Source organism: Lactuca sativa, chromosome 1, assembly GCF_002870075.4.
Source record: "Lactuca sativa cultivar Salinas chromosome 1, Lsat_Salinas_v11, whole genome shotgun sequence".
Lineage (NCBI taxonomy): Eukaryota > Viridiplantae > Streptophyta > Magnoliopsida > Asterales > Asteraceae > Lactuca > Lactuca sativa.
The window spans coordinates 6,349,385-6,364,273 of NC_056623.2; the positions used below are offsets into that span (position 1 = coordinate 6,349,385).

The 14,889-nt window shown below is 29.3% G+C and overlaps 1 protein-coding gene and 1 pseudogene across 1 annotated transcript; one reads left to right on the forward strand and one right to left on the reverse strand.

The window, feature by feature from the left end:
* The first annotated feature begins 295 nt into the window (after window positions 1-295).
* LOC111875988 (laccase-15) lies at window positions 296-9,121 on the forward strand. Its single transcript, XM_023872508.3, has 6 exons — window positions 296-463; window positions 2,743-2,894; window positions 6,587-6,831; window positions 6,961-7,089; window positions 7,197-8,141; window positions 8,689-9,121. Exons 1-6 carry the CDS (start codon window positions 377-379, stop codon window positions 8,820-8,822), a joined length of 1,692 nt encoding a protein of 563 aa, XP_023728276.1. The 5' UTR covers window positions 296-376; the 3' UTR covers window positions 8,823-9,121.
* Window positions 9,122-10,947: 1,826 nt separating this feature from the next.
* Window positions 10,948-14,529, reverse strand: LOC111875997 (probable methyltransferase PMT25; annotated as a pseudogene).
* Between the last annotated feature and the right edge of the window lie 360 nt (window positions 14,530-14,889).

Genomic DNA, 14,889 nt, shown 5'->3' on the forward strand with positions numbered 1-14,889 from the left:
AAGCTAGCAAATAATTTTAAGGTCCGAATAGACCAACCCTAAAATCTTTATAGGGCATTTGTGTCATTTTTCAATTACAATAAATAAAAGGTGCAATCGAGGATCTCATCTGTTTGCATGAAACTCATATTTTGTTCGGCATATATAGAAAAAACATTTTATATAGGCTTTTACATATTGTATTAAAATTGCGTTTAATAAAAGATGTGAAAGAGATTTATAAAAGTAGCACATATTACTTGTCAAAGTAGAGGACTTCTGGCTTCCTACACACCAACTATAAATACATCAATGACACGCCTTAGACTGAAGAAACTACAATCTCTAATTAAGTAGCACCTTAGAGTTCTGAAGTTGCATAAAAACGAAGAAGGCTATGGTTGTTCATGTTCTAGGTTTTCTTGTGGTTCTTGGTTTCATCCACTCTCAAGCAGCGTTGGTTCCAAAAACTTATGACTATGAGGTATATATTCTTTACATTTCTTTTTTCATGATATGAATTTTTATTTCAATTTTGCAAAAAACATTTCTTTTATGGTGTTAATTTAATTTTGAGAAATTAAATATCCTACTACTTTTTAATCCTACAAATCATCATACTTAAATAAATAGTGTCATGTGTAACCTTTAATCTTTATTTAGTGATATTTAATACACTAATATGACATATGTCATCATTTAATTGGATAATTGGATAGAAAAATTTGTAGTAACAAAGGTACGATGATATTTAAGTTTTTTATCTAGTTTCTGCAAACAAACTAGAAAATTAATAGTAAGCTAAATTTAAGCGTTATTTTGTTTATATATTGTTTGTGATTAATTATTGATTTCCCCTTAAAAAATTAGTTGGGGATTCTAGACTCTAAGTACAACTTTTTGAATCATCACCTAATTTGATTTCACATATACCACAGTTTAGAAGAGTTTTTGACAATTTAAACTATATATTTTACATATATGTTTCCTTTTAAAAAAAATTATCATTCTAATAATATCTTGTATATACAAGATTATGTATACGGATATGTCCGTCTTACTGAGACGCGTAATTTTGCCCACAACAAAATTATATTCGACCTTTTGGTTTTAGGAATAATAGAAATATCTGCTCGATCCCACTAATTAAAGGAAACTAGGATAAAAGTTCTCGTTAGCTAGTTTGCTCTTACAAGTCATTTTTTTTTAAATTGTATTCGATATTTCATTAATTATTTTTTAGATTTTCATAATACCGCTAGGGTAGAGTTCAACCGGGTATAAAATGATACTAAATTCTAAGTGTCGTGGCACTCAATACGATGGAATTTGTTTATTTTAGTATAAGTAGCATTGATATTGCTTCCACCGTATACCATAATAAATGAATATCAATTTTGTCATATGTCAATCTCTCATTAATTTTGATACCTGTCATTTTGTAATATTTTTTAAATAAATAATATCGACATATCAATTTATGGATTTTTTCAAATTTTAAAATTAAAAAGCCACATAATACTTTATATATATATATATATATATATATATATATATATATATATATATATATATATATATATAAAATATTAAATGTAATAAATATGATAGTAAGTTGTAATTAATATGTTTGTTCATTTTTTTTTCAAAATTTTATTTTAAAAAAATACTTATTATTTAAATTTTAATATTTAATTTTTTAATCAGTCTGTATAATATACGGGTCTTACATCTACTCATCCAATATAATAGTAGAATTATCGGATAAAATGCATTCTAATGGTGCACCGAGAACAAAAATAAATTTAATGACATTAATACAATTATAATGACCTAAACATCAAATTATACATGTAATAATGGTTGTTTTTTTTATCATCTTATCCCATTTATTTATTATCATATTATCTTTTTACTACGTACAACAACAATTTGTTATTTTACAATGCACACGTCAAAAAAGATTTCATATATATATATATATATATATATATATATATATATATATATATATATATATATATATATATATATATATATATATATATATATATATAACAGTGTATAGTGGAATTTTGACTATATATTGATAGGGCTTCGTTGTTTATACGAATCAAAATCATAATTTGACAATGAAAGAAATGAAGAAAAGTATAGATTCTAGATGAGTGTCCTGTTTGGTCTTAAATATAGACTTGAAAAGGATGGAGAAAAAGTTATTCTTTCCTAAGATGGACATCACCCATCCTGTTGATATATGCCGTCGAAAATCGAAACACGTTTAACAATAAAGTTCTTTCATTATCTGTTATAATTAATGATTACAACGGTTCTTTTTAGTAAGAAGTCTCTCCATTAATAAAGGTATATATTAATAAAAGGTGATATATATAGGACCTTGAAATCTTACCAAACAGTATTTGAGTGATGGATAAAGTCCACAAATATAATCAAGAGGCCTTGTTTTTAGTTGAAGTCTTGAAAAGAGTTCTGTGGAATATTTAGTGTTTGCCCCAATATAGAGAAGAGCCCAGATCTTTCTACAGAAAAGCATATAGGTGGATCTCACATAATGAGGTTGTATATGAAAGAATTTCCCTTTTAGGTATAGCTTGATATCTGAATTAAATAAAGAAAAGCTTTTAAGATTGATTTTGTAATTAACTAGGGTTGGGAGTTATTTTGAATGTTGTGGTTAGGTGTCTACTGTCTACGTGGACATGCATCTGACGTTATCTAAATCTTGGGTTGCATTGCATGCAGGTTAAAGAAGCTAACTTCACAAGGCTATGCAAGAGCAAGACGATCTTAACTGTTAACGGAGAATTCCCTGGTCCGACAATTTATGCTCGTAGAGGAGACACCGTGGTTGTTAATGTTTACAACAGAGGCAACCTTGGCATCACCATTCATTGGTACATATATATATATATATATTTCACTTCTTCTCTTTCTCATTTCTGCAGAGGAAGTACTACTTTTTAATTTGTAAAAGACGCAAGAAACTATTTGCCTGCTCATATTAATAACAAATTGAAGTTCTATATATTTTGGACATATTTATTTAAGGGAGAATTTCATATATGCCCCTCTTAAACCTCAAAATATCATATTTGCCCATCTTAATTTCTTAATATCATATTTACCCTTCATAAACCCTCAAAATATCATATTTGCCCAAATCCTTTTTTATAATGTTTTTAATATTTTATAATCATTTTTTATAACTTAAAATTACTATAATAATTAAAAATTTTAACGATATTATCCTTACGTCTATGATAATGGAATGTGAACTTCTAAATTGTTGAATGTCGTCCTCTTGACAAACAAAAATATTCATCTTCAATCATCTCTATGGAATCTATATTTTGATTGTTTAGTTTTTTTTGTTGTAGATGAAGGATATTTTAGATATTACCATTGATATTTGATGTTTAAAAAGTGCATATACGATATTTTGATATTTAAGAAGGGCATATATGATATTTTGATGTTTAAAAAGGACATATATGATATTTTGAAATTTTATGAATGGTAAATATGATATTTAAAATTTTTATGAAGGGTAAATATGATATTTAGAAATTAAGTTGGGTGAATATGATATTTTGATGTTTAAGAAGGGCATATATGAAATTCTCCCTTTATTTAATTAAATAAATAATAAGTTGTACCTAAGATATAGTATCATGTATAACATACGAACCAAATGAACTAAAATTACATTCTTAGTTTTAAGAAAATTGAGAAATATATATAAATATCTTACTACATATATATTTATGTTAAATCCTATGTGAAAAGCAATAGCCTGAACAATCAAATTAATCTGAAGTCAAACTGATTGGTGACGATAAATATCAGCCATTGCTTGCTGCTAGACATCCCAAGACATTTTTGGGAGGGACGACTAGCTATGTAGTTGCATCTACCTTTATATATAGGAGCTTTCCTACTTCTTTGTCATTGATGTCTTTCTCAATTAATTCATAACTAATATTTCAATATATTCCAACGATATATATATATATATATATATATATATATATATATATATATATATATATATATATATATATATATATATATATATATATATATATATATATATATATATATATCGACGATTTTTTTTTAGATTAATATCTTTAAAGAAAAGATCTATTTCGATAATGCATAACTAATACATCATATGTCTCTCTATTTGAATATAACATAACATGTACAATTAAAAATAAAATAAAATGTTAAGTTAATTTTTTGGGATATATATATATATATATATATATATATATATATATATATATATATATATATATATATATATATATATATATATATATATATATATATATATGGTTAGTTCATGTGAGACGCCCTAATTTTGTGAGACCGTGAGACGTATTTTTTTATTTTTTTATTTTTTTTAGTTAATTCAAGTTCCGAAAATAATATTTAATTTTTTTTTGATTTTTCCATTTATTTTGCATTTTAAAATTATTTTTTAGAATATGTACAGTGTAATATTCTATTAGAATATTTCACGTATTTTTTTTAAAAAAAATGGGATTTTTTTTAGTTAATTCAGGTTTCCAAAATAATATTTAAAAAAAGAATTTTTAGATTTTTTCATTTATTTTGCATTTTAAAATTATTTTTTAGAATATGTACAGTATAATATTCTATTAGAATATTTCACGTATTTTAAAAAAAAAACAGGATTTTTTTTATTATTTTTATTATTTTTTATTTTTTTTAATTAATTCAAGTTCCGAAAATAATATTTAAAAAAAGAATTTTTGGATTTTTCTATTTATTTTGCATTTTAAAATTATTTTTAGATTTGGTCTTACGTTCTCATAAAATTAGAATGGTCTCAAATGAACTTGAATCTCTCTCTCTCTCTCTCTCTCTCTCTCTCTCTCTCTCTCTCTCTATATATATATATATATATATATATATATATATATATATATATATATATATATATATATATATATATATATATATATATATATATATATATATATATATATATATATATATATATATATATGACGGAGTGATGTTGATTGTAAGAGAGGTACTTATGCGATTACTTTCTGGACTTTTCGCCATCTCTTGATTGGTTACTACTTTGAAAATGGAAAGTGTATGTGTGTAACACGTCTCATTAGAAATTGAATGAATATTTTCTAAATAAATAAAATAAAATAAAAATTCATGATTAGCAAATAAATATCAATATTGATCAATTTATTAATTTTTATCTATTTTGTGATGGATTAAATTTTTTTTCTAATCTTTCACAGTTTTATATATTTACAGTTGTATAAAAAAATTGTTCCATATATACGTCCATCTTAACATGGACGGCTCAGAGTAGATGCGGGAGGTGCAATCGCACATGGTCCCAAAAATATACCACCTTGACTTTTAACGAAATTATGTAGTTAATATAGAATATATATTATTCTATGTACAACTTAAAATAACTGTTTGTTAGTATAGATTACAAGGAAATGTGACTTGAATATTTTTCTGTTCGGTATTCGAGCCTTATAACCTACACAAACCTTTTTACTTTAAGAGAAATCAAATATTCTCATACTTATTCTCTATATCATCTTCCTACTTATTTAAGATTATAACAATTATCATATTTAATAAAAATTAATAACTTTTATTACATTTGTCATCATTTAAAAATGGAAAGATGATGAATAATAGAAGGATATTTAATTTTAACCTACAAATTAACTTACTCCTAAAATAATAGTTGTGTCTTTTAATAAGACTTAAACCAATGATCTCTCATTTGAAAATGTCAGGCCCTTTGGTTAATAGTTTATATATGATTCTTAATTTGCTTGTCTAGTTACATTAATTGTCCATAGAATATTGATCATTTATTCTAAAAAAATGCTATCTTATTTTCTTTCCTTTTGTAGTAATTCACCCGTAAGTATCCAAATATATATTTTTATTATTTTAATCAGTTTCATTCACAGTTTAGTTTTTCCAACATTTAACATCCATCTAATTAAATGTAAAGCATTCTTTTATAAATATTAATTAAATCATTATATGTAATTTAAATATAAATAAGTTTCTTATAACATATTTAAAGTTCAAAACATCTAATCTGAATTCCCAAGTATTACACTTTTATACTCTACATGGTTGACATAGTCTTAACTAAAATCATACTTATGGGTCTATAATATCACAAAAAAGATATAATTGATTGACAAAATATCATGTTTCAATCAACAGTTTACCTTAAATCTATTATATATATCTATAACTATAAAACAAAAGTTGTTAGAGTTATTTTCAAATTTAAAATAACTCTATCAACTTTTGTTTTATAGTTATAGATATATGTAATAGATTTAAGGCAAATTGTTGATTGAAACATGATAAATTTAAGGTTATTTGTTACTTGAGTATTGTTTATCATTTTTTTTTAAAAATGTGGTTGTCTTGACATTTTGATAACGGGTAGCTTGATCATCTTTGTATTTAATTATATGTTGTTATTTAACAGAGTAGAATGAGTTATTACCAAATACCTGAGTGATTAACAAAGTTGTAATTGTAGGCATGGAGTGAAGCAACCAAGATATCCATGGTCGGATGGACCTGAATTCATCACACAATGTCCAATTCAACCAGGAGCAAATTTTAGCCAGAAAATCATTCTTTCTGATGAAGAAGGCACATTATGGTGGCATGCCCACAGCGACTGGTCTCGAGCCACCGTCCATGGCCTAATTGTTGTATGGCCAAAGATAGGAAGACCTTACCCTTTCCATAAACCCTATGTCGAGTTTCCCATCATCCTAGGTTTTTCTCTCATTTTAATATTAATCTTTTGGCTTATTTTTAAATGTGTGAATCTTGTTTAATTATAAACTAAAAAATGATAGAAAAACGATTGTAAGGTTAATTGTAATGATATTGAAATATATATAGGTGAATGGTTTCGGTCAGATGTTGAGGCTGTGTTACTAGACTTCATGAGAACTGGAGGGGACCCTAACTCATCTGATGCTTTAACTATCAACGGACAACCCGGTGATCTTTACCCTTGCTCTAGTGCAGGTTGGTTTTCATTTCTTTCGTGTTATCATTAATGTTTTAATCAAGCTGATCACATTTTGTGTTTCAATATATATAAACAATTTTCTTTTTGTTATCTATGTTTTCAGAAACAACAAAGTTCATTGTTGAACAAGGAAAGACATATATGCTCCGAATGGTCAATGCCGCTATGAATCTCTTTATGTTTTGGGCGATTGGAGACCATGAAGTTATTGTTGTAGGAACCGATGGTGCATACACCAAACCACTAAAAAGCGACTACGTGACCATCTCTCCTGGCCAAACCATTGATCTCTTATTCACAGCTAACCAACCAATAGGTCAATATTACATTGCGGCTAAACCCTATAATAGCCAACCAGCGATTAGTTTCGATAACACCACCACCACAGCCATTATCGAGTACAAAGGCTACAAAAAAACTTCAAGGAAACCAATTTTCCCCCATCTTCCTAAGGTTAATAGTACCAGTGCATCTGTTAACTTCACTGGTAGCCTTAGGAGTTTAGCTAGTCGTGCTCATCCTATTGATGTTCCATTGAAGATCACACATAACTTCTTGTTCACCATCTCGTTGAACACAGTGCCATGTGCTGATAACACATGTTTAGGACCAAGGGGCTTGAGGTTTGCAGCAAGTGTAAACAACATAACGTTTCATTCACCAAATATTTCTATACTTGATGCTTACTATGGACGAATTACTGGTGTTTACGGAGACAACTTCCCAAATTTCCCACCTTTGTTTTTTAACTTCACCGCGAATAATTTAAATAATTCGTTGGAGACTCCATTGAATGCTACAGAGGTGAAAGTACTCGAGTACAACGACACAGTAGAATTAGTGTTTCAAGGAACAAACTTAGTTGGAGGAATTGATCATCCAATGCATTTGCATGGACATAGTTTTTATGTAGTTGGATGGGGATTTGGCAACTTTAATAGGAGTAAGGATACTTTGAATTATAATCTTGTTGATCCTCCTCTTCAACAGACCATTACAGTTCCTAAAAATGGTTGGACTGCCATTAGGTTCAAGGCTGATAACCCTGGTGAGATTAATTTCTTAAATACTATATATGAAGCATGAACATTGATCATATAATAATAACTACATTTCATCTAAATATCATAGTATTAAATTACTCATCAAGTACACATTAGCTTATTTTGGATACATTATTTATGTTTATATATATTATTTATAAAGGTAAGGAGATAACATATCATTTTGATCATTAGTTATAAATTTAACCATGCATGCATCATTCTTCACAAAAAAAAAAAACAGAAAAAAATTATATTTTAAAATTAAATGATTATAAATAGATATTTTGGATATATAGATGTTGAAAATTTCATTTCAATTCAACTTTACATGTTTAAAAACATAGCATTAATAATAGTTGAATCAGGTGAAATGACAAAATGTTTGGTTTTCATTTAATTTAATAGACTAAACTCAACCAACTTCTTTAAGTATTAAATAAATATTATATTAAACTTGTATAAAGTTATATAATGTGACAATTCATTAAACTTTATAGAGTTCAAAGAGTTACCATATCTCTTAGGCTAATTAATCATTTTTTCTTACAGGAGTATGGTTAATGCATTGTCATCTCGAGCGTCATATAAGTTGGGGAATGGAGGCGGTGTTCATTACAAAGAATGGTAGCAGGTCAGGGGAATCGATGTTGCCACCGCCTCTAAATAGGCCATCCTGCACTTAAAACATCATATATATTAATATGAATTAGTTTTCTTTTTCTCCTTTTCATTTTAGTTATACATTTGCATGTTGACTTCAATTATTGTTTCAGTGTGTATATGTAGAAGATAGAATAATAACCGATGGAGGCCTATGTTCCAATGTTATACAAACTAAACGAACTTTATGACTTTATGCTCTCAGTTTAAGTTTGTTAAAAAAACATTTGTTAGTGGATTTATTATGTGTGAAAGGAAAGAAAATAGCTAGTTTAATAATATAAAGATACCATCTATTGTTGGTAATAGCTCCAAGATGGAAGATTTATTGTATCTTTTAAATTCTATGAAATATAAAATAATTTAAGGGTTTATTCTTTGCTTTAAAAGATTTATCAATATTTAATTTGTTACTTATTTATAAAATTAAAATTAAAACACCCAATGATCTCCGAAATATTTGATTTCATATATATATATATATATATATATATATATATATATATATATATATATATATATATATATATATGAACATATAGCCTTTTCCTATATGATCAATTTAACTGGTTCTCAAAATAGTGTTGATTTTATCTCAAAGAAATTTTTTTTGGGACAATTCTGCACTAAAGTCAAAGAGTGCCTTTATGTCCTCTTGATATTATCCTAAAAAAATAAGATTTATATTTAATAAATATTCAAGATGTAGATAATATATGAGTTTAGAGGGTCTAATATGTCAAAAATCTGAATTGGGTAAAAATCCCACGTCAAAATCAACAAAAACGGACTCAAAATGCGAAACTGGTCAAAAACCGGACTTGACACTACTAGAAAAACAGCCTTTTACGATGCGCAATGTGTGTCGTAAAACGCTCAGACGACGTGCAAATGCACGTTAAGAAAGACCTTGTCATAACGAGAGACGACACGCTTTTGCGCGTCGTCTGTTTATGACACGCATTTACGACGCACATTTATGACACGCATTTACAACGCGCGTGTTTATGACACGCAACGTGTATCAAGGAAGCCCTTGTCATAAAGAAAGACGACACACATTTTGCGTGTCATAATTTTAAATGTTTTTAAAATTATATATTTTTGATAGATTTACTAATTTTCAAATTAAATAACACATTAAAAGTCTAATAATACAAAATAAAATACGATAAACAATAAGAATAAATCATTCCAATACTAAGTAAATGTAACACATTACAAATATTTCATAATATTTATTATAAAAGAAATATGAAAAAATTGAAATCCCTGAGATTAATAGTTCTAACAGAAGCTTCACGTGAGATACATACAGTTGGACCAGTAAGCAAGGATGTTCCCAAATCCATAATAACAGCACAAGAACACGTACGCGATATCTTTTGCTAGAAGTTGTCAATCCAAAACTATTGTTGAAGGTTGCCATGATAGCTGTTAAGATTTGAGCACAACAAGAAACCAATCAGTGTTAGGAACTCAAAATTTACTGCCACCATTATCATGTATACTATGGACAAAAATAAATATAAAATGGAAATGAGTCAAAAGTTTAACTGTTTGGGCTATTTTTGTCTTTTTTTACAATTTAATCTCACCTTGATGGCTTTCTTAATTTCTGCAAGAACTAATGGTATTCTTTTTACAACTTGGGCATATGATACTTATTGGCAAACACATCAACAATGTCATTTGGCCAATGTCAATCATATAAAGTGCTCGTTGAAACCCATCATCATTTATCATCTTTTGTGAACTTGAATATATCACTTCAAAAAACTAAATTTACAAATCCCAAAATTGAAATTTTTAGGTAAGATAAATTACATGATATAAAAATCAATTGATAAATGGCTTTTTATGGTAGGAAGGGCATAACTGTCATTCGGACATTCCTATGATAAACCTATAAAGTTCACATGAAAGCTCTCTCAAGGCTGTGGGCAAGTTTAGTTCAGGCTCAGAAGTAGGAATATCCAAATTTGGAATATCCCACTGTCAAATCCCAGAAAAAAGAAAATTAATTATTGAAAATTTTAAAATCATATTTCACAAGGAGTGTTAATACTTAAAGAACACAAAAGGGTACCTTGGGCGCAAAATCTTTGGAAACTAATCTTGCATACCTCTATCAAAAGGTAAAAGCTTTCAAGTGTCACTTAGACACAATTCTGGTGAATCAAGTGGGGCCACATTCATCACCCAAACATTTAGATCTTTCAATGCAGCAACAAATCTACAAACATTTAACAACAACAATAAGAATATAACAAAAATCAAGACAAGAAGACTTCATTTGCTTACCCTCCATAGATGGATCTCATGTCCATGATATTTCTGATAGAAGATCAATCAATTCCTAAACCATTCAAATATGACTTAGACACAACACGTTTCCAGTGTTCATAGTCAGCAGTGAAGTCTTCAGGAGCTTATTTTCCATAAACTCCAGATTCTGTGGCTTTTAACCAATAAGGTGGTGATTCCAACCTCTGAGGCCATGTTTTTGGCCACTTTGTTCCTCTAATTGATTCATCAACTGGGACTTTATGCATGCATGCTTCAAGTTCTACATTCCTGTATATGTATTAACACAATTAGGTTAGGCAGTAGTGAATCTTACTTTGTATCAAGAAAAACTAGAAAGTTTACCAGATTGCATCTGGATCATCGTTGGTTCCACATATAGGTGGATCATTTTGTTTTCTGTTGTCATAACATTCATTAGAAGTTGGCTTTTTGTATATTGTTGCACCAACTTGGTTCAATTTGTCACTATAAATCACCACCAGCTCCCAGCACATAGCCTTTGTTAATTTAGACATAGTTGCCACAAGTTTTCACATAACAATTTAATCAAACATTCAATGTGATTATATATAATTTGTTAATTTGGACATACTTTTCCATATTTCAGCATCTTTTGTATTGTTTTTGTAAACAGGAGTAGCAGACTAAATAAAATACCCACCAGGTCGTAAGAGACGGTTGAGCTCCAATAGAAGTTTTCCACCTGAATATATATATATATATATATATATATATATATATATATATATATATATCAACTTTTATAGTATATTGTGTACTGTGTAACAAATAGAGACTTTAAAAAGAGAGTGCATGGAAGAATCACCTTCAATGTGCCATGGGACTCTACAATGAGCCCGGTGAATGGCATCAAAGATTTTACTAGGGAAGGGCAATCTTTGGATTCCTATGACTGCTGAAATGGCAGGAATACCCCTCTCAAGAGCAAATTGCACTTGAGCTTCATGCTCATCTTTTGGAGCAAACAACATTGTAATTACATCTCGCTCAAAAATATACCCTCCAAAACTAGCTACTCCACATCCAACATCAAGTATCACATGGGTTCTTTTGCCCCATTTGATATCAGGACGTGACTGCAATTATATAATGAGTAACAAATCTTATTTTCACAGAAAACTACAAGAACAACCTTTTATATATGGGAGAATAGGAAAGAAGCATGGGCTTACTTTTTTGATATGATGGATATAATGAAGGGCACCATTCTTGAACTGAGTTCCACCCCCTGGAAAAGAAAGATATTCTCCTGTAAATTTGACACAATTTAGATGCCCTCTGACCTCAGACAGCTTTGTGCGTGGAACGTTATTGTACCATATCTGAATGATACAATCAGAATCAGAGTTAAAAATGAAAATCCACCAATCGTTAAGAAGTTTGACTTTTCAGGTCAATTAAACTAGTTATAAGTTTCATTGATATCATTGGAAACTTTCAATCAATCAACCAGACCTTATATTGAAATACCAATATGTTGGTATCTATTTTTTAAAAGAATTCAAACTTTTTTAATAAAATATAAAAAAGTCAAACTTTTTTACCTAGTCTCGGCTTCTAGGCCACCTGATTGGGGTCTTGTATCCTTGAGGAAGAGAGACAAGGCATGTAAGGGATTCTACAGGGCAATGGCGTTCTCTGTGTAGTATGAATCTTTCTAGGGGCTCCAATATTGTCAAGACATGGAATAAAATCTGGACCTGTGGTCACATTACATGTCTTCCATTCGTATCCATCTTGGTTCTTCAAAACATCTGGTTGTCTTGATTCTTTCTCGCTTGTTGAGTCATTGACATCTTTCCCAGTGTAATCCTGTTTCATTTTGGTTTTTAAGTTATTATGATCTCATAATATAGTGAATGGATGATGATAAAAAAACAAACCTTGGGTACTCCATGATATACATCATCACCAACCAAAATCAGGACAAAATTTGACTTAATTTACATGCTGCTTTGTTGCTGATATCATCTTCAACAACAGATGGCTATAATTCAATCATTAAAGAATCAAAATGATAGAACATCAAGTACCTTGAGTATTTAAAATTTATCTTCTTGTTTATTCCTTTATTTGTCCTATATAACTCATATTTCTTTGTATGCAATTATATTAACCACAATATAATACATAAACAACATAGTACATAGTACATACCTCCTTGTAGTCCTTACCCTTCTTCTGTAATCTGTTGTACTGCTCAAAGAATAACAGCCTAAAAGTAATTCCCACACTTCAGGTCCTATTGATGGATCTACCCCTGATGGGATGTCAAGCCCACCAAGCAAATTACACCCTTTGTTTGCAAGTAAAACATAATATAATGGTAAAAAGGGGTATTGAACCTTGGGGAAATGGTTGTATTCAATCACCAATGCAATCTAAAAGAACTATTGTAAATAAACTAATTAACTACAATTAAACTAAAGGGGGGGTGTGTTTGATTACTTGAAAACTAAAAGACTTGAATAAATAAAAACTTGCAATTAAGCAAGATAGTGAGATGCTCAAATATTGGAGAGATTTGGTTAACTAAGGCAATTCAACAAAATGAACATTTGTGTGTTTATCATTAGGATTCAACATGAAGCTTATCATTCATCCCAAATTGGTTATAGCAATCATGAAGCATGATATGCCAAGATTCCTCTTAGGTAGTAAAGAGGTTGGGGAAGCCCACAACACACCTTCTTAATCAAGATCAAGGGTTTAATTGAAGCAATTGAACCCAAGAAGTTAATTAGCCTTAAGAAAGAAGGAATCCCCAATTCCTAGAGGATGTAAATGCTTACACATCCATAAAGGAGCTATGATTCATAAACTAGAGATGATTTTTACCATCATAAAGCTTTTGTTCTAAGTTAATTCAATGATTCAATGCAAAACCAAAGAAATAAACTAACAGTAGCTCATTCAAGTGCCAAGCTCATGATCAAAGCATTAAACAAGCATAAGAAATATGATCTAGAACCATAAACATAAGATAATTAATAATCTAGCTTGAATCCTTCAAAAACCCACAAACATTCAAAGGTTTTAACCAAAGTTAACCAATATAGAGAGTTTAGCCACTCATGGCAATAGAAAAACAATCACAAAAGTCTAATTACATAAAGAAACTACCAATATCTTGTAAAGATGAAAAGAAATGAGTCTTCAAGCTCTAAAATCGCCTCCTCTAGGTCTCCAATGGTGAAAAATCGAGAGTGTAGCTGATAGATCTGACCCCCCAAGGTTATGGTGTGCCAAATGACCAAAATGCCTAAACTGGGCAGTTGCACGGGTACCCGCGCGATGAAAATTCCACCTGCGCAAATGTTGCTGTAATGCTATTGGTTCTTCATTTCTCCACTCCACCCTTCCACTACCAAAGATTCCTTTGGTCCCCTCCATATCCATGTGATTTAAACTAGCCAATCATCTTTTAGCTTCAAATATGGATGCTCCAAGCCCAAAAATAGAAGTTTACGACCCATCTTCACAAGCCCAAAATATCCAAGCCTTTATCTTTTTAAGCCTAAATCTCCTTTTATGGATCCGCCAAGCCCAATAGTGCCTCGAGAGCCCACAAGTCCATCTTCACTCTAATCCATAATCGCGATAAGCTCCAAAACCCTACAAGATTCCTCATGCAAAATAAAAAGTCCCCAATACGATCCATGATAAAGAAAATAAAGAATATACAATGCAATACTAATAAAAAGAGCTAAAAATCTAAAATAAACTAATAAAAATAAGGAAATAAAATAAGCTATCAAC

Bases quoted from the DNA above. Each gene is read 5' to 3' on its own strand.
- LOC111875988 (XM_023872508.3), top strand. From the start codon at position 377: ATGGTTGTTCATGTTCTAGGTTTTCTTGTGGTTCTTGGTTTCATCCAC. The intron at 2,895-6,586 runs GTACATATATAT...TTGTAATTGTAG, and splicing joins CTTGGCATCACCATTCATTG to GCATGGAGTGAAGCAACCAA. The intron at 6,832-6,960 runs GTTTTTCTCTCA...AAATATATATAG, and splicing joins CGAGTTTCCCATCATCCTAG to GTGAATGGTTTCGGTCAGAT.